Source organism: Notamacropus eugenii, chromosome 1, assembly GCF_028372415.1.
Source record: "Notamacropus eugenii isolate mMacEug1 chromosome 1, mMacEug1.pri_v2, whole genome shotgun sequence".
Taxonomy (NCBI): domain Eukaryota; kingdom Metazoa; phylum Chordata; class Mammalia; order Diprotodontia; family Macropodidae; genus Notamacropus; species Notamacropus eugenii.
In genome coordinates, this window is record NC_092872.1 from 316,898,990 (window position 1) to 316,924,373 (window position 25,384).

Consider the following 25,384-nt stretch of genomic DNA (forward strand, 5'->3'; position numbering starts at 1 on the left):
CATCATGTAGCTGTTTAAAAGCTTTATATAATTCAGATTTACTTAGTTCTGGCTAGGTCAAGACAGAAATAATTACACTTAAGAATACTTCCATTTGATAGTAGAATCATCAACCACACAACAAGGGTTCTTAAATTTTTTTGTGTCATAGACCCCTTTGGCATTCTGGTGAAGTCTTTAGACTCCTCAGAATAATCCTTTTAAATATATGAAATAAAATACATAGGATTATAAAGGAAACCAAAGGTTAGTGAAAATAAATGTGATTTTTTTCTCCATCCAAGTTCACGGATCCCACAAAATTAATCTTAACTCAGAACCCCCTGCCAAAGGCTCATAAGGCCTTTAGAGTTGGAAAGGACCTTCGAGGTCATCTAATCCAATCCCTTCTTGTTTTCTAAATGAAGAAACAGAGGTCCAGAGAAACAGAGATTTTTATCCAATATCTGAGGTGTAATAGAGATAAGAAGAGTCTTAAGTCTTTTGACTCCAAGTCCAGTACTCTCTACTTCCTCTTAGAAAAATTTCAGTTACTACAGAGGAACAATTTCTCTAAGAAATAGTCCCATTTAGAAATGTGCACAGTCAAGATCAGGCCAAGATGGCTTGCTTGAACAAATGCAAACATTCTAACTCCTACATACATATTTCAGCAAAAACTTAAAAATAGCACCAGACTGAATAATGATCAAGAAGTCCGCTGAGAAACTACAGTAAATGACTTCATCTATCCCAGAATTAAAGTCAGCTAGAAGTCTTTATGCAATAAGAAAGGGGCTCTTCCAGAAAAGCCTACACCATAGGCAAACAAGACAGAACCCTCCCAGCATACCCAAAGACAAACCAGAGAAACCTAAAGCCTCCAAGACTGTTACCCAGAGACAGCAAAAGTAGAGGGCCCTTCCACAAGAAATACCCCAAGTGATCTCCCTGGAGCATACTCAGATTGGGACACTCCTGGTCCAGGGGCTTTGAGGTCCATAGCACTCTATCTAGAGATGCCATAGAAGGGCCCTGATGATCTAGCACACTGAATCTGAAAGATCCAGGAGGACCTAAAACTCAGTGCTGTGCATTTAGCATAGACACACCCTGGGAAGTGAAGGTCAGTTCAAGAACTGTAGTGACTCAGGTCAAGACCAGAAGGGCTCACCACCCCATCTCAAAGCATAGCAGAGGGCAGAGTCTGGCCCTGGCACAAAACCCTAGTTTAGAAACTAAGGCTGAAGATGAGTAAACATAAGAAGACACTGACCACTGTAAATTGTTATAGATCCAGAGATAGTCAAATCTCAACCTAGAAGAAAAGAGGAACTCCACAATTTCAAGCAGGGACAAAAAAAAAGGGGGGGAAGTGGTAAATCTTTCTCAAGTAATGTATTCCTTGAAAATTGGTATAGAAATCAAGAACTTTATGAAATAACAAGAAATATTAGAACAAAATAGTGCCATTAGAAAAAAATAGAGGAAAAAGTAAAGCTATTCACTATCAAAAGCAATTGACCTGGAAAACAGGTCAAGGATAGCTAATTTAAGTATCATCAGACTCCTTGAAAACCATTTACAACAACTTGGACACTGTATCTCAAGAAATCATTAATGAAAACTTCCCAATCTATTAGAACCAGAGCGCAAAGAAAAAAGAATTCACCAATTGCCTTCTGAAAGAAAAAAAATAAACTCAAAACACCTAGGAATGCCAGGCCAAAATCCAGAATTCCCATGTCAAAGACAAAATGTGGCAAGCAATCAGAAAGAAAGAATTCAAATATTAAGGTACCATAGTGAGAATCACATAGGACCTATCTACTTCTATTACAGATAAAAGGAGGTCTTGAAATACAGTAATTAAAAAAGCAAAAGATGTTGACTTATAATCAAGAATAATTTACCTTGTATACCTATGTATAATCCTATAGGAGGGAAAATGGATTTTTAATGGAGTAGAAGACTTGTAAGCATTCCTTATGATACCAGCACTGAGTAGGAACTTTGAAATGCTAACAAATGAGCAAAGAAAGGTCAGTGTATTTGAGCCATTGGAAAGGGCTATATTATGATAAAGCACTAGTATTCTAATGGGGAATAAGAAACAAATGTTTTTTCAGATCCTAAATGTCCTTAAAAGGTGTTGAGGGAGTTAAAACCATCAGAGGACTCAGGGGATAGATTGGTTCTGTTCTGAGGGTTTTAAGAAGGGGAATTAAAGGGAGGATCAAAGGAATACACTAATGTAGAAAGAAAGAAAAAGAGTTGGAATTTGCTTTATTCCCTAATTGAGAAGGCACAAGAAGAAAGGGGTGGGATGAGCAGGTATCAGTGAATTTCACTCTTATTTGAGCCAGACAAAGAATCTCTCTCTCTCTCTGTCTCTTACACACACACACACGCACACACACACACGCACACGCACACACACACAGACATGCAGGTTTGGTGTATAATTACATTAAACAAGGGAATTGATGAGAATAGGAAAAAGTAGAGTTAAAAGGGAGGATAATATCAAGGAAAGAATGGTTAAAGCAAAACCTCAACTTTGGAGGGTGGATCATAAAAAGAGGGAAAGATTGAGAAAAAAACAGTGAAGAATTGGAAATTGAAGGAGTGCTTATCAACTGGGGAATGACAGAATAAATTATGGTATATAAATTTAATTAAATTAAATAAACCTGTATGAAATGATGAAAGATTGTTTCAGAGAATCCTAGAAAGATGTGTGGACTGATACAGCATGAAGTGAGCAGAATCAGGGGGATGCTTTGTACAGCATTGCAAAAGAAAAAAAACAACTTTGAAAAACTTAAGAATTTTGATCAAAGCAATGACCAGCCAAAAGACCAATGACAAAGTAAATCTCTTACCTCTTGACAAAGTGGTGATGGACTTAGGGAATAGAGACATTTTGGAATTGTTTTGCTTGTTACATGATTTCTTTTTTCCTCCTGTTTTTAATTGGGAAGGATTTGAGTAACAGAGGAGGGCTACCAGTCGTGATGCCCATAAAAGGGGGCCACAGAAATTATTCATAGAAGATAACAGAAGGATGTTCAGATGGAACATACAAGTAGGACAGCTTTGAAAGTAACGTGTTGAATTTTTTATATGCTTTTAAAAGGGCAAGCAATATGGAATAGATTCATGGTTTTATATGCAATCCTCTTTTTATGTTCTATAAAACTTTATTTAAAAAAAAACTGAGATTCAGAGCTTAGAAATCAAACCAAAGTGTGCCCAGAATTTGCTCCAAAATGGAGTGGTTCTAGGTATTTTGTTGTAATGTGGTAGAATCACAGTTGAACCTGCAGGAATTCCTTGAAAGTTTAGGTTTTCACTTAGAGTCAGATGTCAGGCCTACCAAATGTGGGATGAAGAGTTTCTATCTTTGTGGATTCTCACAAAATATCTTTAATGTGACCAGATGGTTTTAAAAAATTAATTTAAAGCCCTTCAAATGGAAATGCAAAAAAAAATATACAATCAACTGCAGTATCAAATGCAGTCTTCAAAATCCTCCTTATACATTAAAATGGAATTATACTACAAAACAGAATTTAAAGTTCTCTAGGGAGATTCTTAACCTTTTTTTGTAACATGGACTACTTTAGTAATCTGGTAAGGCCTATGGACCCCTTCTTAGAATAATGTTTTTAAATGCATAAGAAAATATATAGGATTATAAAGCAAATCAATTATGTAGAGATAATTATCAAAATAGTTTTTTAAAAAAAGTTCATCCACCCCAAGTTAAGAGCTGCTGTTCTAGAGGGTTAGAAAACTATGGGTAACACCTAAGTAATTGGTACCTAATATCAGGGAATCCTAAAGGCAATGAAACATTGTAAAGGTCAGTCTACTTTGGTCCCTAGGAAAATCAGGTCTTAACTGACTTACAATGGCAGTGAGTCCCGAATTATTATGAAGGGACAAAGGGAATTTTTTTTTTAAAGCAAACTCTTTAACACTGAATTGCATTCAGCAGCCTACAGTAGACAATAATCCTATTTACCAGTACAATTCACAGGGAATATAATGCCAACTAATTAGAAAAATCCCATGACTCTATTAAATAGACTTAATTAATGTAGTTGACGTAAGTTGGTGATCACCTCAAAAGATAATGTGCATGTAGCTCTCTTGAGCCTGTATTACACAGGCATAAATTTCTGCCATATGCTTATTATTCTTTGAAGAGGGGGCGGTGGTGCCAGAGAACACTTTCTGTTTGAGGGCTCTTTTGTTTCCTGTCACCTTTACTTAAATGTTACTGGGTACTATTTTTATACCTTGTTAAGAGCTTTGAGAAAATGCTAAGTGAATAATGTGCATAAAACAGGGGAATTTTGATATTCAAGAGACTATAACCAGAACCAACCAAAACAGATAACTGACTCTCAAAACCAGAGCAGGGGAAGAATTTTTTTTTTTAATGAATTAATAACCCACTGTGGCTTACAAAATAATGAGATTTAAGTGAAACTCAGAATCATAGCCTATGGATGTATATTTGAAGCATATGGATGCATTTGCAAATCAGTGGTTTTATGAAAACTAATATCTTCCCCTTAGATTGCCTATTGATTGTTTTAATATTAACAAATAAATTAGAATTAGAGTAAAAAAAACTTTATATTTTTTAAAATTGGTTCAATGTATTTAGTCAACTAATTTAAAACATTATTACTGCAGGAAATCTTTGACATAAATATTTCTAAACCCTAAATGATATCCCCCAAATTCCAGCATAATGAAATGATTTGGACAACTCATTAGAAAACATGTTACAATTTAAAAGTAACTGAATAGAATCAACCAGTCTACATTTGGACTCATTTTTCTGGCTGGAGTCCTATTTAATTTAATTAGCTGGTGACTTAGAATAGGATAATGAAAGAACAAGAAGTTTAGTATGCAGGCAACCAAAGATATATCTCATTGTAAAAGTGATCCAATATAATATGCTAATTGTTGATATTAAACTGGTGAAAAACCAATAGCAATTGATAGAGCTAGGTAAAAAAAGTCATTTTCTGCATTTAGTGATAATATTATTTTCATATGCTATTGGTACAACATAAAATTTTTATTGTAAATTTTGCTAGCTTAATTGTATGGCACCCCTTTCAAAACATTTTCAGTGTTTAGTAAAAGCTCTATCTTTCATCTGCTATGAATGATTATTTAAAATTAAAATAAGTTAACTGGCACAAAGGCATTTGCAATACATGGATACTGTATCCATTATGAAACTAAAGTACATAAGGATGTACATAAGGGTTTTAAAATTCTTTATTTCATAAATATGGCATAGTATTTGCTGGTAGTTATAAAAAAAAAATCCAAATCTGTTAGCACCACATAGAGGGAATTAAAGATACTGTGATTGACCAAAGTCATTTTTAAAAAAGGTAAAGACTACACCATTTAAAAAATTTAATTTTGTGTTCTTTGCTCATATTTCCTAAAAGATAAACTTGGAGACAACTCTGAACGATGTATCTGACTACATGAGAAACTGCTGGAATTTTCTTTCCAGATTTGGAAGCACAAAGGACACACAAATCTGGGGGGCAACTTTGCAATTTTATATTGGAGTAAAAATTCCTGCTATCACATCTGTCATTTAATTTAATATTTCTGTTTCAGATTAAAGAATTTTCTTTGCTGAGAATGTATATATGAAATGGAACAAGAAGGATTTTGTTGGCCAAACTAGTAATATGAGCTCTGTATGACCCATAAAAGATGAGAATTCACACAGCAAAGCATTTCTAATTGTCTGGTTGCTAATTGTTTTTTTCCTGACATGAAACTCTCTGTACTGCACATACCTTACATATCTAGTCAAAGTTTTTCGTTGCCTTCAGGAACACCCCATTTGGAGTTAAGCTCCAGGACCCAAACACTGAGCTTTGAGGTAGAATCTCATTGAACATTGAGAGCCTTTGTTGTGGTGAGAGATTGAGACAGTAAAATGACTCTCTCTGAGCTAGAAAGGCAATCACTTATGATAAGACCAGAAATCATGAGCTCCCCTTCCCTGCCCTTCTTAACAATGCAGCTAACAAATACCCTTTCCTAAATTATTCCTGAATGATAGTGGCTCACCTCTCCTTTCAAGATCGTGCCAGTCATATCTGTTATTTGGTTCAACTCTTGCAATGACAAAAGGTAATAATGTGTTTATTTTTTCCTCTCTTCTTTAAGAAAAATTCCTTTTAATTTGTTATACAGATTTCTTCTATAGTTGGTATAGCTAAATTCTGGGGGAAAAAAAAGCCTTCTCTGAATAGAATATGGAAAAATGCTCTATCTATCTTTCACCATCACAGAGCTGCCCATTTGTTTAAAGTAAAAAATATTTCTGCAAACACCAGAAAAGTTTACTGTGATTTTTTGGAAATATCTCACATATATTAATAAAAGAGATAATAAATAACTTGGTATTTTGGCCAAACTTGACTGACACTGTCCCAAAATGAAAATGTTTGAGCTATTCAGAGGGTTTTAAACTGCTAAACTATTTTTCTTGGAGTTTGCTATCTTTCTGCAAGGCCATCTACTTGCTAGAGGGATGGGGAACCACAAATGGCCAATTCCAGGGTGATTTCTTAAAGGAATGGGTTTCATTTAGTACCATGACCTTAGGAGGAGTGGTGACATAATAAGTAAAGATGCTTTACCATTCTCCCTATTCCCCCTGTCAAGGATGCCTCTTTGTAAAAAAAAAAAGGAGGAATGAGAGCATCGATGTAACTGTATAGAGGAGGAAAAAGGGAGAAGTCACGATAAGCATTTATAGCTGCTAAGCTATTCACCAACTATTTGAAGACATTTTAATGCAATTTTTGCAAATAACTTAGAAGAATCAAGAACAGAAAACCGTTTCTTCCTAATTAAAATATGCATTTTGTGAACATACACAAATGCCACTGAAATTAAGATAATGTGATGCATCACATTTCTGAGGTAAGACCATTGACCAGCTACTCAACCACAATAATTCACATATCTACAAAACTAGCTCACCTTATTCACAATTATAACAACAAAATTGAATTGTAAAAAGAAAAAAAAGGATTTGAAACCAAATGCAGGCTTAATGTATATGCAGAACTAAATTGCTTTATGAAATAAGATTCTGTCATCAAAAGGGCATTAAGGAGTAATATAATACATTTCTGGGCCAGGTTCTCATCTCCAACTCAACAGGAGCTGGTGCTGTTGAGTTTTGGAGATTGTAAATATCCACAAATGATTCTTTTGAATTAAAGATGTCATAAAATGTAAAATAATTCTTCATTAGGTTTCCATTAAAAGAAAACATGAGCTGAAATTCTGGTCTTTTATATAATATTGTTTCTTTTGTTATCATCAGAATCCATTTCATTCACCAGTTGTTCTATAGACAACTGAATGGCATTCTTGACAAGCGAGGAAGCAGTTTCTATTAAAAGCTTCTCATACTGCTCAGAAGTTCTGCCCTCAAAATCATTAGCCCCTTTAGATGATACAGCATTAGAAAATGGCTCACTTTGCTGATTTTCAACCGATATTAGGAATTTCTTAGGGACATTTTTGGATTTCTTTACATCAAATTCACTGACTTCAGTGTCTGTGATAATAATAGCAATTGGTTCCATCCTTTTGGTTTCTTCTAATTGGGGCATCTTTGGATGTACTGCATTTTCTTCTAAATCTGATTTACCGAAACACACTATGGTATCTTTTGACTTGTTCTTTTCTGAAGCAATCACCCCATTTTCATGTTCTTTCTCTTTTGGTTCCTGTTCTGTGACATCCTTAGACGTTTCTTCCATGATTTGTGTCTCTGGGGTTGCAGGTGCCTCTTTGAGGGTTTCATTGGGTGCCACAACACTGCTGACTTCTGTATTCTCCTTGGGGAGCTGGTGTCCCACTTCTGAAGTCTCAGGGAGGCTTCCTTGATGGAGGTTTACTATCTGTTTTTCTTCTGTCTTCTCAATATCCTTTTCAAGGATTAATGCTGCTGTATGAATGGCACAAGATTCCTTATCAACCCCAAGTTCTATGGAAGCCACATTCTCTCCAGAAGAGCTGATGTTACTAACTTGTGGCACACTTACACTATCTACTTGGGAGCTACCACCACTTATGTCTGCAATTAATTTATCCTTTTCAGCTGGAGCATCCTGAGGAGTCTGAATCTCTGTACCTAAACTGTCTGTAACTTCCTTTACTTTCATGTTGCATTCAAATTCCTCAGCAATTTGGGAATGGCTGTGTTTTTTCTTGCGTCTCGAGAGTTTTATGCAGGGGATTTTAATCCTGGATCGAGCCTTTTTCTTAGCAGGTTTGGTGTCATCATTGTTTTCTTTAGGCTGTGCTTTAGCATCTAAGGGGACTTCTTTCTTTGAAGATTTTGACCTTTTCCGTCGAGTGACAAAGCATCTGATTGCTGCCCAGGTCCCCCCTGGTGACTGAAACTGATCTGAAGCTTCTACTTCCGTGTGATCCTTGGCACTGCATGAACCAGTGTCATGGGGTGCTTTTTCAGAACAATTCTTTAACTTCAAAGCTTTGGCTGATTTCTTTCTTCTTTTAAAACAAATCATGGATGTTTTTTCAACCTGCTCCTCGTCCTGAGGACTTATCTCTACAGACTCCTTTTCATCCTTGCTTTCTACTTGAATTTCTGCCACTGTTGTCTCCATTTTTTGCATCACACTCTTTTTGTCTTTAGAAAACAATATTTGCTCTTCTTTAATAGCCTTTTATGGGAAGAACCATTGATAAAAATATCATCCCAAAGAGCAGGGGATTTTTTTGGTCGTTTTTTATTTTATCCTTCTTGTGAGTACAAGGGGTCTTGCTCTGCACAGGTGTTTTTGGTGGTTCTTTCTGGGTAAAAAAAAGTCCAAGTCCTCTTTTGCTGGTAGCTCTACTCTATCCATGAAAGAAAGACCTTTTGTAGTTTGGCTTTTTTTTTTTTTTTAAAGAGCACTCTTCTGTACTGGTATGTTCAACCTGAAAAGGAAGAGAAAGTGATATTTCATTTCACTGTTTTCTGTAGATGCTTCTGTTGAATAACTCTTTTTCCACCATATGTTTCTATTGTGAAAGCTGATGGCAGTGACAGCAAAATAAAAACAAATTGGCCTTAAAACTTTTTCCAGGAACAAAAATTTTTCCCTGTTCTTTTAAAAAAAAAATCCTTCCTTTTAACATGTTATACAAAACTGAGTAATGTACAGTGACATTATTTAATTATTTTGTGATTTTCATAAGATGGATGCAGTTAGACAGAGGAAAGATAGCCTTGAGACTCACGTCTTTATGAAATGCATGTTCCCAAATGGAGAGGCCTCATTTTTCTCTGGGGAAAAAAAAAGACTATTTTTAAAGGAAATTAAAATTCTTCCCTTACTCCTAATTCTTTACTCCTGCTTGGTTCTGAGTTTGTATATGTAGAAAAATCAAACTTTTCTACCATAAGGAACATAATGAAGTTAGCATTTACATAGAAAAATGACCTGTTTTGAAGAATTAAACCTTTTTGTTGCATTTTTGACTCTTTGTGACCCCATTTGGAGCTTTTTTGGCAAAGATACTGGAGTGGATTGCCATTTCCTTCTCTAGCTCATTTTACAGATGAAGAAACTGAGGCAAACAGAGTTTAGTGGCTTGCCCATGGTCACACAGCTAGTGAGTGTCTGAAACCAGATTTGAACTCAAAAAGATGAGTCTTCCTGATTCCAGGCTCTTCACTCTATCCACTGTACCACTTAGCTATCACTCATTAATCTGTAGTAGCCCTGTGAGTAAAAATCTCAGGTGCTTGCTTGGGGCTACTCCCACTATAGAGTAATCATAAAATATCTGTCAGTGCTTATGGAAGTACATTTTTAAAAAGGAGGTTATTTTGACCCCCTCTTTCTGGGTATAAATGGGTTGGTTGTTTTCCATTATTTTTTTTCTTTTGTATTTTATTACTAGCATTTCCAAATTTGGTTCTGATGCTCATTTGAAAGCCATCCACTGAAATAATTCACTAGACACAGGACAGTTAAGAGTTACTCTATTCCATGAGAATAGTGTGACAGTAGTAAAGAGAAAGTGTGAGATAATCAAAATGTTCATCAAAATTCTGGGAACTTTCATTAATGACCATTAAGAACACAACAGGTAAAGGACTTTTCCTTGGAAGACATCCATACAAATCTCTTGTTGATAAAATTTTACTAGCATGACCAAAGGCCTAGAGACCTGAAGCCTTTTATGATGTACATAAATACTTGTTTAATCAAATACTACCCATCTGTGATAAACATTTAAAAAGTCATAATCATAAAAATAGTACTGGTAGGACCAAAATAAGAAATCTTATGCCCTTTTTCTAATCCCAATACTAAACGATGAAAGCCAGAATCATACTTGCTATCATTTCACTCTCTCATAATACATTGATCTTTGCACTTTGTGTGAGTTCAGCGTGCCAGAAGTTTTCTTGTGCAGATATAAAAGTGAAGGTTACTGGAGCTTAGTATTTTGAGGAATATGGCTTCTGAAATAAAATCATAACTGCATAGGCAGTCTTGAATGGCTAACACTTTAACTTGTATGCTAAGTAACTAAGTATTGTGAAACAGACAAAATGCTGCTCTTGAAGTCAGGAAGACCTGGGTTTGAATCCTGCCTCAGACACTTACTTAAGCTGTATGACCTTCTTTTAGCTTCAGTTTACTAAACTGTAAAATGGAAATAATAATAGCATTTACCTCACAAGGTGGTGGTGAGGATCAAGTTAAATTATATATTTAAAGCTTTTTGTTAACCTTAAAGCATTACATAATTGTAGCCTATTATTAAGTAGAGAGGGTAAAGTAAAAGAAAAATACACTTTGTAACCCACACATATGGTGCTTTATGGTGTATAAAAGATATTATTTTTTCCCCTACAACCTCTCTGAGACAAGTAATATTATCCCCATTTTACAGATGAAGAAACTAAGGTCGAGCAGTTATATGATTCAGCCATGGTCATTCATGTTGGGATTCAAACCCAAGTCTTATGAATAAGTCTAATGCTATTTCAACTACATTATGCTACTTCTGTGGGGTATGCAGATGGTACAGTGGATAGTGCACCAACCCTGTAGTCGGGAGGACCTGAGTTCATATCTAGCCTCAGAAATTAGCAGTGTGTCCCTGGGCAAGTCACTTAACCCTATTTGCCTCAGTTTCTTCATCTGTAAAATGAGCTGGAAAAGGAAACAGCAAACCACTTCAATATATTTGCTAAGAAAATCCCAAATGGAATCACAAAGAGTCGGACACCACTGAAATGGCTGAACGACAACAGTAGCACTCTGTTAGACATCATTGCGTCTAGAATGATCATAGGAGAAATGCAAATCAAGGGAAACTTAATATACAACCTTGTATAGAAAATAACAAAGCAAAAAAAAAAAAAAAAGAATCATAACATCTAGGAACTGACTGGGTCTACTACAAACTTGTGCTCCCTAAGCTCAACTGGGCCCTCACTGTAGCAGGGAAGTCTTCTCATGCTCATGAGACCTTAATAGATTCACTGTCCCATAAACCTTTAGTTCCTTCCTCATACCTCTCTGGATCCCACTCTTTCACCCACTCTCTGAACTAAGAACCTTTCTTTGTATTTCACTGAAAAAATTTAGGCCTGTCGATTATATTTTTCATAACATCATTTGTAATATTCTCTCTTCTCACCTCTTACACTGCTACCACCCTGGAGGTGGCCTTCATCGGATGGACTATTTCAATAGCCTTCTGGTTGGTGTCCCCACCTCAAGTCTCTCCCTAATTTAGTCCATCCTCCACTCAGCTATCAAAGTGATCCTTCTATAGGGCAGGCCTGACTCTGTCACCTTCTTCTCAATAAATTCCCTATGTGATTCCCTATCACTTCTGGGATCAAATATAAAATCCTCTATTTGGCTTTTGAAGTCCTTCAAACCCGGACCCTTCTTACCCTTCCAGTCTTCCTACATCTTGCTCCCCTCCATGTACAATGGAATGACACCAGCCTCCTTGCTGTTCCTCACATACGACACTCACTCCATCTCCTGATTCAGGGCTGTCCCCATGTCTGAAATTCTTTCCCTCCTCATCTCCATCTCTTGATTTCCTTTAAGCCCCACAAATCCCACTGAATCCAATCCCCTTCAGTGATCCACTTTGGAAATGAAGAATAAACAATACCACACACAGTATGCTAGTGCCTTCTCTCTGAGGTTACTGCCACGTTACCTTGTCCAGACTTGGTTTACATGTGTTCTCCATTAGACTATGAACTCCTTAAAGGCCGGGACTGTTTTTTTTGTCTTTCTTTGGATCCCTAGGGATTATATATCCTACATATATATCCATATATCTCCTATGTGCCTGGCATATAGTAGGCATTTAATAAACGCTAGTTGACCTGTCAACTGAAGGAAAAGAGGTCTTCTGACATATTGTTTGTGTGACCGAAGGCTGGTACAGACATTCTGGAAAGCAATATGTAATGACTCACCAAACTGATCATTGCTTTTGACCCATCAATTCCAATAGTAGGACTTTATTCCCAAAATTATAATAGTAGTTAGCATTTATATAGCACTTTAAGGTTTGCAAAGTACTTTACAAATGTCTCATTTTAACTTTGAAATAACCTTGGAAGAGAGGTGCTATTAATGTCCTAATTTTGAGGTCCAGTCATTTTAATCACATCCAACTCTTTGTGACCCCATTTGGTGTTTTCTTAGCAAAGATACTGGAGTAGGAAACTGAGGCATATAGGGTAAAGTGATTTGCCCACGCTCACAAAGCCAGTCTGAGGCCAGATTTGAATTCAGGCCTTCCTGACTCCAGGCCTGGCACTCTATCCACTACACCACCTTGCTGCCCCAATCCTCATTTTATAGACAAAGAAATTGAGGCAAACAGAAGTCAAATGACTTGACCAGGGTTACATAGCTATTAAGTTTCTGAGGCCAGATTTTAAGTCAGTTCTTCCTTACTACAGGTCCATTGCTCTATCCATTGTGTTGTCTAGCTGCCTGCAAAAACATCATAAATAAGACTTATTTGTACAAAAAATTTACTGCTGCTTTATTTGTAATAGAAAAAATGGAGGTTATGTATATATCCAACAACTGAAGGCTGGATAAATAATGTATGGCATATTAATTCCAAATGGAATATTATGATTCTATAAAAATGAGAAATATGAAACATTCAAAGAAATATGGAAAGATATATACACAAAGGAACACACATATGCATGCATGTGCATACACAAACACATATAAAGCAAAGCCAGGATAGTGATGCATCATAGAGATCTAGAAGGTGATACAAAACATTAGTGCTCCCTTGAGAAGTCACTTAATCTCTAAGTGCTCTTAACCAATAGCCTCCAAAGTGGAGGCCCTGATCTGTGCCCAAGGAATGGGTGATCAACCAATTAAATGGTGGAAAAATAGCTCTTACTCATGGGGCTTGTCTCCATACAACACACCTACCTTTATCTTCTAAGACTCCCCCTATCCACTTTGTCTCTTTCTCTCCACTTGCTTGAGTTCCCAGCCTCCCCATTTCTCTTCTTGGAGTTGACCCCTCAGGATAGTTATACTGCTACTTGGGCATCTATAGATTCTGTTGTGAAAATTCCTCAAAATACTCATTTGTTGTACCCCAGGTCACCCCTTGATTGTAGGAAGCATCCCTTCTACATGGCTCCAGGGCAACAGCCCTGTCTTTCTTCTCCTTTTCATTTTGAGTAAATCACACTGGATGACTTTTATGTATCACAAGTTTCATTACATGATAATTCTCCACAAATTCACTTGCTTTCTGAACTTCCAGAGTTCTTTTGAGGGTACCACCCTTTCTTCTAATCACTCAGCTAGTCAGTTTTGGTGTAATCTTTGGTACAACCTTGGTGACCCCTTTGACTTGTTACTCTTCCTTACCTTACATATCCAGTCAATCACCAAAACTTGTTCTGTTCACCTCTGTGACACCTCATATCTGTCTCCTCTACTCACACAGCCACCATCTTAGTTCAGATTCTCATCACCCCCAGTCTGAACTATTTGCCACAGTCTCGTAATTGATTTCCCTGTCTCCACTCTCTCCCTTCCAGTCTATCCTACATTCAGTTGTTAAAGTGATATTCTTAAAGTACTAGTCTACTTCAGTAGTTCCCTATTGATGCTAATATAAACTATTTAATATTTATTTCATCCTTTAAATTTTTCTATTATTTGTATGTTTTTGTAATGTACATAATTATCACTACACTAGTAAGTCATTTTTCCGTTGTGTCTGACTCTTTGTTGACTCTTCATTTGGTGTTTTCTTGGCAAATATACTGGAGTGGTTTGCCATTTCTTTCTCCAGCTCATGTTATAGATGAGGAAACTAAGGCAGAGTTAAGTGACTTGCCCAGGGTCACAAAGCTAGTGTCTTGGGCTGGATTTGAACTCATGAAGATAGGTCTTTCTAGTTCCAAGCCCAGCACTATCCACACTACAATAGTACATGTATATAATTTATAAGTAAACATACACTTATTGCATGATCAAAAAGGTTTTGTTGATAGAAGTTTGTAAGTATAAAAGGTAGAAGACCATTGTGCTAAAACAACTTTATAATTTTCAAGAGAAGGTATGACCTGCATTGTAGAGTTTCCTTATCTGGGAGTTCTTTTATCACCAAAACCCCAGTACCAGCTCTGAAGGATCTCACAGTCTATTAGGAGAAATAGCATGCAAACAACAATGTAGAACTAAGATACACACACACACACACACACAAGTACATATATATATGTGTGTGCACATATATACATATACATATGTACATATACACACACACGAGATACATTGGGGATAATCTCAGAGGGAAGGCATTAAGTGATATACTCAGTGGAGATCTAATCTAGGTATTGTCAATCCAAACCTAAGTATGCTTTCCACTATACCACATGCTGTTCCTTTCTTTACATGCCTTTTAAATTATTTTTTAAAAATCTTCTTTACAGAAAGGGAATAGCTTTGCAAGTTATGTCCTCCTACTGACACAGTAAGCAATCCCCCTTTCCTTGTACTGTGTGCTGTTTGTAGCACTGCATAAATCAGAAACCAGTTAGAAGGTTCAGAAAGATTTCTCAGCATGAAGAGAGATCCTACAGCTTTCTGGCTTTCTTACCATTCATTCTGGTTAGCCTGCTGGCTGCCATTTCTTTCTTTCCTTTTTCTTTGTGGAACCATAAACTCCTGAACTGGAAAGTGACCTTAGGGGTTATTTAAAGATCATTTAAGCATTGAAAAAAAGCCTTGTCTTGTGGAAAGAGACCTGGGGTCAGAAGATTTTAATTCAAAGTCTACCTTGACACCACCTGTACAACCTTAGACTGGTGTCTGAGATCCCCTTTTACTCTAGGTCTACAATTCTATAGCTTGTCTGAAGTCACTGCACCAGTGTGATACAGCCAGGAAATCACCTGACTCCAAGCCCAGGGCTATAACCACTCTATCACACGAGCTTTGTTTTCTATATACTCTCTGGTAGAAAATATGTTCACACTTGCACAAAGTCTCCCCATCCTCTCCCCGCCCCATCCCTTACTTCCTTCAAACAAAGAGGGCACAAATGGTGAAGAAGCTGGTTTTTTTCCTTCCTTTTTTTTTTTAGATGGAACCCCACTGATACATAGGAAAAAATGGTTAAACCACTATTAAAGGGCAAATTACAACTAACCTTGTGGTTTGTGGAGAGAAAAATATGAAGCATTCATAGAATCCTATATTTAGAGCTGGAAAGGACTTCAACTTGGTCCTTTCAAAGTCAGAAGAGAGGGCTTAAAACTCCATCCAACAAATACAAAAAAACATATTAAAATGCAGTTACAGGTGTTCCCATCAAATGCTACTAAATTTTAATTGAATTCTGATCAAAATGAATTTATATCTAAATGTAATTATATTTTCTCAGTTCCAATCAACTTCACCTGAAAACCTGAATGTACAAAATAGAATACACTTTTAAAGAATGAGATGCTGTACAACATAGCTGATTAAGCATCGCTCTACAAACTATCTACAGAGACAGTGTCATAATTTCCAGAAAGTGGACTGGGGTGGAGGGAATCCCAGGCAAATATTCTACAAAGCTGTGATAAAATGGAGACAGGTCCAACAATCTGGGGTGTTTTCTAGTGGGTAGGAGAGCATTTACCCTTAACTGTAGAGGGGGCCTCTCTAAGGACATTTCACCATCTCTCCCATTAACTCAATATAGTCTGGGAAGTAGAACTCCCCACCCACTCCATCTCCTACAAGACGACAGTCGCATGTATTCTTTGCCACCCGCCCCTGAAACCTCTGGTGCCCTCAGCTCCTTACTTACCTACCCAAGGGTGGTCATGGTTCCTTGCAAACTCATGTTTTCGAGCCTGGCCAGCTAGATTTTTTGCTGCCACTGCAAACTCTTGGATCCCGGAGAATTGCCCTTGAGAATATCTGGAGATGCCCACAGATACCCCGCGGTTCACACCTTTTGCCTTTTCCAGGGTTACATCCCAGCTTGTTGGGAGCGGGAAGCTGAACCCACCGCTCCTGTACTGCAGCCCTGGACAGATGTGGAGCTCGAAAATGGGTTACGCCCCTTCCCCAGCTCACTGCCGCGGAGCTAACCCGGGCAGACTGGCAGGAGGCAGCACCAATAGATGGGGAGCCTGCCCAATTGGAGGGGGCGGCAGCCTCAAGTGTAGAGGCGGCAGGGCTTACAGAAGGAGGGTAGGACGAGGGAGGGAAGGACGGCACAGGGTGGGAGGGCTGCTGTTTCGGGGGCTGGGACCAGGTCTGGCAGTGGGGGAATCAGGGGAGAGCTGGTGGGGATGGGGATGGGGATGGAGATGGAGATGGGGATGGAGATGGAGATGGGGATGAAGAGGGGGCGGGAATTCTCTCCCCGCACTAAGAAGTCACCTTAGACTAGTGGGGCTGACATTCAGGGCATCTATCTACAAGGCAGGCAGCGGACACTAGAGAAAGGGCGTGGAATGAAAGCCTCCATGAGAACATAAATATGCCACTCAGAACAAAGAAAAATGGAAAAGACCCTTCTAGGAGGAGGCTGCATGGATTGTTCCTTTCCATATTAGTTCTCCAAGGGAGGAAAAAAAAATAAAGTGAGATGGAAGACTCAGGAAAGATGTGACAGGAAGCTGAGAGGAGGCTGGAAGATGAATTTACACAGGCGTCTCACACTGAATTGGGGGGTGGAGAGAGGTCCTATAGCTGCAAAAGCATGTGACTTGGCAGGAAATGGAGAGCCCCTGAGAGCTCAGCAGGAAAGGGGTCTGTACTAATATAATCGGAAAGGTAGTTGTAGGGAACAGAGAATCCATTCGTGCCTTATTTTCCTGCTGTCAGTCAACCAACCATCCAATCAACAACTCATGTACCAGGTATTGTTCTAGGTGAGGTAGTCAGGTGCAAAGGAGGAAGCATTTCCTACTTGCAATGAGCGAGTAAAAATTAAAAAATATGTGCAGCATAAATACAAATGTGTGTGTGTTCGTCCTTCATTGCCTAAGAAGACCGTGCCATCAGAGAAATGATGACATGACTGGCACTTGACTTTTTTTTTTTGAGTGAGGGAGGGCTGTGCAGGTCACCAGCCTCACTTCTCCAGAGCCATCTGAATCCAGTGACCAGATATTCACCAGGATGACTGGAGATGACCCAGGATGAGGCAGTTGGGGTTAAGTGACTTGCCCAAGGTCACACAGCTAGTGGGTGTCAAGTGTCTGAGGTGATTTGAGCTCAGGTCCTCCTGACTCCTGCTCTATCCACTGCACTACCTAGCTGCCCCTAAATACAAATATATTCAGTCATTAAATACACAGTAGTTTGGGAGGTAAGGCAGTAGCAGCTAGGACTCAGCTGTCAGAAAAGGTTTCATACAGAAGATAGTGACTGAGTTGAGTTTTAAAGACGGGGACCGGTAAGGAGGAAGCATATTTTAGGTATGAAGCATGGTCCATCCAAAGGGATGGAAATAGTGTTATGAGTAAGAAGAGGGCCAGATTGATTCCATTACTGTCAGATTAGCTACCGAAACCTCTATCTTCTGACTCCAAGAGCATCTCTCTTCTCACTACACCAAGTGCTTCTTGAAAAGCTGGAGTACCCTGGGGCTCAGAGCATCAATTCCCATTTTTTTTTTGTTTTATCTAAGATCCATTTGGCTGGGCACAAGAAACATAGTCTAAAGGGTCATCTATAGATTTCACAAGGCACTCATTCCCAGAACCTGCTAACAGGCATCCGAGTCCCATCCTGATTACCATTTAGCAGAAAGGGAGCTACAAACCTTTCCTAAGCTACTCTGCAAGGAGGGCACATTCTGTGTTGGGCTCTGGGATTAAAGGAGGTGTAAGACACAGCCCCTGTCCTAGAGGCATCTATGACTTTGTTAAAAAAACAAAAAAACAAAAACACTAAGGATACCCTACTGAGTGGAATGGGGGAAGAACATAGGTCCAGAACTGTAACTAGGGAAAGCAGTTGAGGCATTCCCCCAGGGACACCCAAAATTTAAGGGTTGCTGACAGTGCTTGCCTTTCTTGCCTACTTAGTAAGAGTAATTAAAATAGGATGCTATCAGGTAAAGATTTCTTGCCTTTGGCTGTATCCCAGGTGAGTATCTTTGCAGCTGGCTCACTTCCTCTATGGACCTCTAGCTAAATTTCTGGAATTTCTGCCCCTGCATGGGATGATATCCCTGGCTGTACCATACCTTCCTCCAAGAGAACTGTCCTTGCAATAAGTTTTCATTTGGCACTTAGGGCTTGGAATGGTATTCACCCTTTCAGACAACCTGTTCCAAGAACAGGAGTCTCCCACATTCTGCACATGGTGATGAAACTAATAACCTTCAAATGGGGTAGTTGAAGGGCAGAGAAGGTTAACATTAATACCTTGATTTATAAGCAATAGTTCCCCATTTCATTTCCTTAGTCCTTTCTTGGATGGATCTATGATTTCATCCAAATGAATATTTTTTTTTTCCAACAGTGCAGATGGCAAACCATCCACGCTGTCATCGGTGTATAGCTATTGTCCATGCCACTCCATAAACCTCCATGGGGGAAGGGGAGAGCACGAACAAGAGAGTGAGTACTGTCCAATGGTTATACTGAGCTCTTATCACACGACTTTCTTGCCTTTTTTGTCATTATTTTCGAATATATCCAAAGGAGCTATCTTATATGCTTCTTCTGGCTTTCAGTTTTTCATTAGCAACATATTGCTCACACTCATGCTCACCATACACCTCTCCATTACACTCTGGTTAGCTGGTGACTAGTTCTTCAAAGACTGTGGTATGTTATGACTCATAGGCATACAGAATCTCAAAAAGATATTAATTTTAAAAAGCCTTATTTCAGGAAGAAGCTTGGAGTCACTAAAAGTATTTTGCAATTTCTCAAATGTAACACTTTGATCTAATGAATTCTGGGTCCAATTGATTGTCTATCTGCTTTCAGTCAATCAGTCTATCAGTCAGCAAGCATTTATTAAATACCTATGTACCAGGTACTATGTCAAGGCACTGGGACTACAAAAGAAAATCAAACAGTTCCTGCCCTGAAGGAATTTATCCTTCATTTGAGGGATGAGGATGAAACACATGTATATGCAAAAGAGACACAGTATAATGACTGGTGGCAGAGGTGGGGAGGATGGTGGTCAAAAAGGCCTCATATAGGAAGTGGGGCTTGACCTAAGCTTTGAAGGAGATTAGGTATTCTAAGATGTGGGGCAGCTAGGTGGTACAGTGGATAGAGGACCAGATTCAGAGTCAAATCCAGCTTCAGACTAGCTGTGTGACCCTGGGCAAGTCACTCAACCCTTTTGCCTCAGTTCCTTATCTGTTAAATGAGGTAGAAACAGGAAATACCAAACCACTCTGTTAAATTTGCCAAGAAAACCCCAAATGAAGAGTTAGCCACGACTGAAACTGAACAAGATGTGGAGGTGAGGAGGGATGAATTTCAGGCAGTTTGTCAAAAGACAGAGCTAGGAGATAGAGTTATCCTGTGAGAAAAACATCTCAGCCAATTTGACCAGGCTAGAGTATGTATGAAGGGGAGTGAGGTGTACTGTCTGGAAAAGGAAGGCTAGGGCCAGATTATGAAGGGTCATGTCCAACAGGGGTTTGCATTTTATCTTAAAAACAAGAAGGAACCTGCTGGGGGCTTAGACAGCCTCGGACCAGTGTTTGGCTGTTGTGTGATTTGAAGAGGAAATAGATGATGCAAAGGCACCAGTGAGGATACTGCAGTAGTCTAAGAGGTGAAGAGTGTCTACAGAGGTGGTAGGCATGCTGAATGGAGTGGTGTCATATGAGATATGATGGAAGCAGAACTGACAAGAGCATCTGAAGTAAGGTTCAGGTTGGCATCATACTGGAGAGGTTAGGTGAGGGAGAAGCAGTAGAGACTGGCTCAGATTGAACCAGTATGACTGGAAGAATAATAATGCCCTCAACTGAAATAGGGAAGTTTGGAGAACTAGGGGAAACATATTGGACACACTGAGTTTGAGATGCCTATTCTAGGACATCCAGTTAGGCAGCTGGTGATGCAGAAGTAGAATCTGGTTGATGAGGGTTGAATATTTATATATTTTTAGAGTCATAATTGAACCCAAAGGAGTTGATGAGGTCACTAAGAGAGAATGTAGAGAAGGCCCAGTGTAGAGCCTTGGGTTCTAATGACAGAGCGAAGGAACATGGATGATGATCCAGAAAAGATAGAAGGCACTGAAGTGTAGACAGCTTTTCCTAGAAGTCTGGCTGTGAAAGGGAGGAGAAATATAGGACAACAGAGAATCGAATCCAGAGAGTCTGAGGACAGCAATGGATTTGAACAGCTACAACAAATCAAAGCCTCAGCACAGCCCAGACAGAAATGAGAGAAAGGGAACTATTTCTACCTAGGTAAAGGCTGTGCCTTTGAATTAGACAAGTTTAAGAATTTATATAAATATCAGCTATTATTATTATTTACTAAGTACATAATTACTCAGAAAGCATGGTGCTATTAGAGCACCATATAGAGCATCAATAACAACACTTACAACAAAAGCCTGCATACTTTGCAGGGTAAAATCCAATCCGACTGTTTGGTATTTCCCATGTTTGAGTTGCTTCTGTGACATGAACTGGTAGCTAGGTGGTAAGTGCAAAGAGTACCCAACTTCAAGTTGGGAAGACCTGCTTTGTGTCCTATAGGATCCTACACTTCACCTTCTTCATCCGTAAAATGGGGATAAATGACAGCGTCTACCTCCCAGGACGATTATGAGGATCAAATGAGATAACTTAAAAATGCTTTGCAAACCTTCAAGTGCTATATAAATGCTATTATTAAATTTTGTTATTATTAAAAGTGCTGGAAGAAAGTTAACAGAAGTCATGGACAGGTCTTTTCTATCTATATCTATATGTGAGTAACACAGTAGGTCTAAGCTGTATTCAGAGGGCTCTATGAAAGAGCTAAGGTCAGAATAAATATGTCAAAAAAAACCAGAACAAACCCCAAACCCCTGATAAACTAACCACGAACTGCCTCAAGAGTTATTTAGGAGATCTGAGGCTATTTGAGTATCTGTTCTAGAATGTTTATGACCCTGCTAACTTCAGGGTCATTTATTTTGAGAGATGAAAAGCTGCAGATAAATTGTGGGAGACCTCTTACTTAGAGTCAAGAGTTTTTCTGGCAATGTGTGGTGTGGCAGAAAGAATCCTGGATGCGAGAGATCCAAGTTCTAGTACTGACTGATCCTAACTCTATGTGTGATCATGGACAAGCCATACCATCTTTTGAAGCCTCAGTTTCCTCATTTGTAAAATGAAGGAGTTGGGTCAGATGATCTCAAAAGTCCTTTATTGGTTTAATATTTTGATTATGAAACAAATTTTGGGCACCAAATTCTTAGGATCTTATCTTTATTAAACTCCTCTACTGTTACATATTCAGTGGGGGATATTAAAGCAATAGCAGAGGCAGGCACAGTTAAACGTATATTAGAGATGGTACTAATTCTATATAAAAAAGGGAAGAGTGTATAAGGGGAAGGAGATGTTGGAATTAGAAATAATGACAAGTTTAAAGATTTTAAAATTATTTAATTTAATTTCATAAGGACTGATAAAAACTTCCATGATTTAAGCAAATCTACACATGATAATGTAAGTCAGGCACTATAAATGCAGGCTTCTGGGAAAACTTCCAATGTAGTTTCTGGAAGATACACCTAATCTGGAAAGAAAAAGAGGAATTAAACTAATAATAATCATTATTTATTGCTGCTAAACATCACAACGTGAAATCTTTATTTTACATTCAAGCATCTTCATAAAAATGGAGGATTCCTTGAGAATAACTTACCAGTTCAGAACAATCCATTCACCTCTTCTGATACAGGATCCAAGTCAATGTCATAGAAACAGGGCCGAGTCGGGAGACCAGGCATTGTACTCATCTAAGGAACAAAGTAGAATTGAAAAATGAGCACTCTAACCCTAATAATCCTTCCTCTACCTTCCTCATATAGAACAAAACCAAGGAACAAAGTCATATGAAGATTTTTCTCATTGTCAGTCAAGGGAGTAGACATGAATAGTTATGGAACTTCCCTAAAGAAGCCATTACATATCACAACACTTAAAAAGTCTACATAATAGAATTAAGAATATTAGAGCTTGAAATAATTTTAAAGTTCATCAAGTTCAATGCCCTCAGTTTTTATAAGTGAAGAAACCAAAGGGTCAGTAATCTTGGGTTCCACAACTAGTTAGTAAAAGTCAGGACTGTAGTTCTGGCTTGTTTACTTTTAGTACAATGTTCTTTCTATAACACTAAGCCAATTTTTTGCTTTATTTTTATTTATTTGAATAGTTTCAGTAATACCTTTTGCTTTTACAGCACATTAATTTCTGAATATATTCCCCCATCTACCCCTACCCTGCAACCCTTTCCTTGTAACAAAGATGAAAAACAACAACAGTTCAGCAGAACTAACCAACACATTTCATATTCAATGTCCTCTACTCTCTCATCTATGAAAGGAGGGAAGTATATATTTTTTGTCTTTTCTCTGGATCCAAGGTTGTCATAAAATCCAGTTTCATTTTACTGTTCTTTTCATTTACACTGTTGTCACTGTACAGATTGTTTTCCTGTTCTGCATTGATTCATTTGAGTTTTTCCATGTTTTTCATATTTGTCATTTCTTATAGCACAATAATATCCCATTACTTTCATCTACCCCAGTATCTAGCCATTCTGCAATCAATGGGTAGTTTTTGTTTGCAGTTCTTTGCTACCACAAGACCTACAGTTAGGGATTATTTTGGTATGTAGGGGACCTTTTTTTTGGCCTTTTACTTCCCTGGCATACATGCCTACTGGGGGGAGGGGAGGTAGGAGGAGAAATCTTTTGGGAGGGATATTTTAGTCATTTTGTTTTGCATTATTCCAATTTGTTTTTCAGAATGGTCAGACCACAGGCTAACAGTATATCATGGGTATCTTCCAGAAATGCCTCTATCAACTGTACTTACATCTTTGCCAATTCTACCTCCTACTACTTAAAAGGAAAGATTGAAAAAGCCCTCCACCCTACATAAAAGTGTAATTCTTATAATTAACCCAATTAGCATAGTAATTAAATAAGGCTGGAAAGTTTTCAGCAAAATTAAAGAACTGCACTCATGAAATTGTCCCACATAATGGTTTCAAGCATGGAAGTGAACAAAGATATCAGCTTAACAAGAGATGAACAAGCAATGTCTGCTTACTTTCAACAAAGTGGAATGAGATGGGTAAAGACTTTTTTGTTTTGTTTTTTTAAAGAATGGATTAGTCTCAGCAGGCAGATTTTCTAATTTACTTCCAAAACTGAATATATACCTAGGCAATAATTCTTCCAAGACTCATGTGTATTTAAGCAAAAAGTGTTTTTTTAAAAACAGAACATATAGTTTTACTGTCAATGTTCTTACTAGTTTAATTTAGACTTGCAAAGACTGAAGAGAAGCCATAACATAAATGCATTAAAGCACTGAGGTCTTTGCTTTTATTTCCTAATAATAATAATAATAACAACTTTTTTTCTGGCTGGGTGGGCAGGGAAATCAGGTTAAGTACAAATCAAAATAGCTTGCAAATGCAATTTCTACACAGTACATTTTGATTTTTATAATCTTTTGTATAATGACAAATTATGCAAGTGCTACTTTAAATATAGACTGAAAATAAGACATTTGAAGTGAAATTTCTAAAAACTGACAAGTATAAAAACATACTTAAAGGACCAGTTGAATGATCTTCTATAATATAATGCAATTTAAAAACTGCATCACCTAATGTTGACATTTCTAAGCACAGCTAGGTCTCAATTACTGCAAATAATGAACCCTATTTGAACATATATTTGAATTTGTACTGTTCCAAGTTATAATTAGGTAAAATATGGTAATTGGTTTCAACCCAATGGAAACATGCAGTGCAAATTCAAATGATGCGACCACTCCATGGGACTCATTATTTGAACTAGGATCTCATGGGATCAGCAATTCCTGAAACACAATCCAGGAACCCTGAGTCCTCTAAAGTTAGCATCTGGGGCCAAATGCTATGGTCAGAAGTTAAAATGATAAGAAGTTGAAGGTGAAGGGGGAAAATAGGACCAATCAGAAAATAAAGTTGCAAAGATTAGCAATTATATAAAGACAGGAAAGACGTAGAGATGTTATAAAAGTAAAACTGAAAGAGAACACCTCATATGAATGTTAAAACATTCCACAGGACTTTACTTTGTGAGGTACCCAAGATATCTTCTGGTAAAAAGTCATCAGTGTGTAGAATAAAGGACAGGAGCCTTGATGGAGCCACAATGGCTGAAAGAACCTTTTCTGGGAAATCCATTATTTGACAGGTGACAGGCAATTCAATAATGGAATTCCTCGAATTGTTGCTAATTATTGTTATACACCATATGAATTTTGGAAACAATTACTGCTGACTCTGTATGTGTCCAAGCAGATGAAAAGTTTATAGTCAGTTATAATCAAATACTCATTTAAGGTTTTAAAGTGTATTCATTGCTACAGCTCTACTGACTTAGACATATAGGCTAAATGGTAAATTTGAAGCAAGGGGTTAAGCAAGCTATTGTTACTCTTTCCCATCTAGCAGAAGGCTATTTTTACTGGTTTAAACTTTTTTATGTCTTGATCTCTAATTCTCCATTCATATTTATATCTTATCTCTAAACAATGCAAAATAATATCGCTGCAA

At 37.9% G+C, this 25,384-nt stretch overlaps 3 protein-coding genes across 4 annotated transcripts in view; 1 reads left to right on the plus strand and 2 right to left on the minus strand.

Moving 5' to 3' along the window:
• ZBTB25 (zinc finger and BTB domain containing 25) overlaps nucleotides 1-25,384 on the plus strand; it is an 85,861-nt gene that overhangs the window by 49,199 nt on the left and 11,278 nt on the right. For both annotated transcript variants that reach the window (XM_072629625.1, XM_072629626.1), the window contains exon 4: nucleotides 19,092-19,189. In XM_072629625.1, the coding sequence (XP_072485726.1) occupies nucleotides 19,092-19,153 (62 nt within the window). In that variant the 3' untranslated portion in view covers nucleotides 19,154-19,189. The remainder of the gene's footprint in view (nucleotides 1-19,091; nucleotides 19,190-25,384) is intronic.
• On the minus strand, nucleotides 6,189-9,164 carry AKAP5 (A-kinase anchoring protein 5). The gene has a single exon (XM_072629621.1). It carries the CDS (start codon nucleotides 8,700-8,702, stop codon nucleotides 7,347-7,349), a length of 1,356 nt encoding a protein of 451 aa, XP_072485722.1. The 5' UTR covers nucleotides 8,703-9,164; the 3' UTR covers nucleotides 6,189-7,346.
• Nucleotides 22,189-25,384, minus strand: part of MTHFD1 (methylenetetrahydrofolate dehydrogenase, cyclohydrolase and formyltetrahydrofolate synthetase 1) — an 86,029-nt gene continuing 82,833 nt past the window's right edge. Inside the window, exons 27-28 of the mRNA XM_072629617.1 lie at nucleotides 22,472-22,565; nucleotides 22,189-22,342 (exon numbers count right to left, since the gene is read on the minus strand). Coding sequence (XP_072485718.1) covers nucleotides 22,476-22,565 — 90 coding nt within the window. The 3' untranslated portion in view covers nucleotides 22,189-22,342; nucleotides 22,472-22,475. The remainder of the gene's footprint in view (nucleotides 22,343-22,471; nucleotides 22,566-25,384) is intronic.

Excerpts from the sequence above, each read along its gene's own strand:
- AKAP5 (XM_072629621.1), bottom strand. The coding sequence starts at position 8,702 with ATGCAAAAAATGGAGACAACAGTGGCAGAAATTCAAGTAGAAAGCAAG.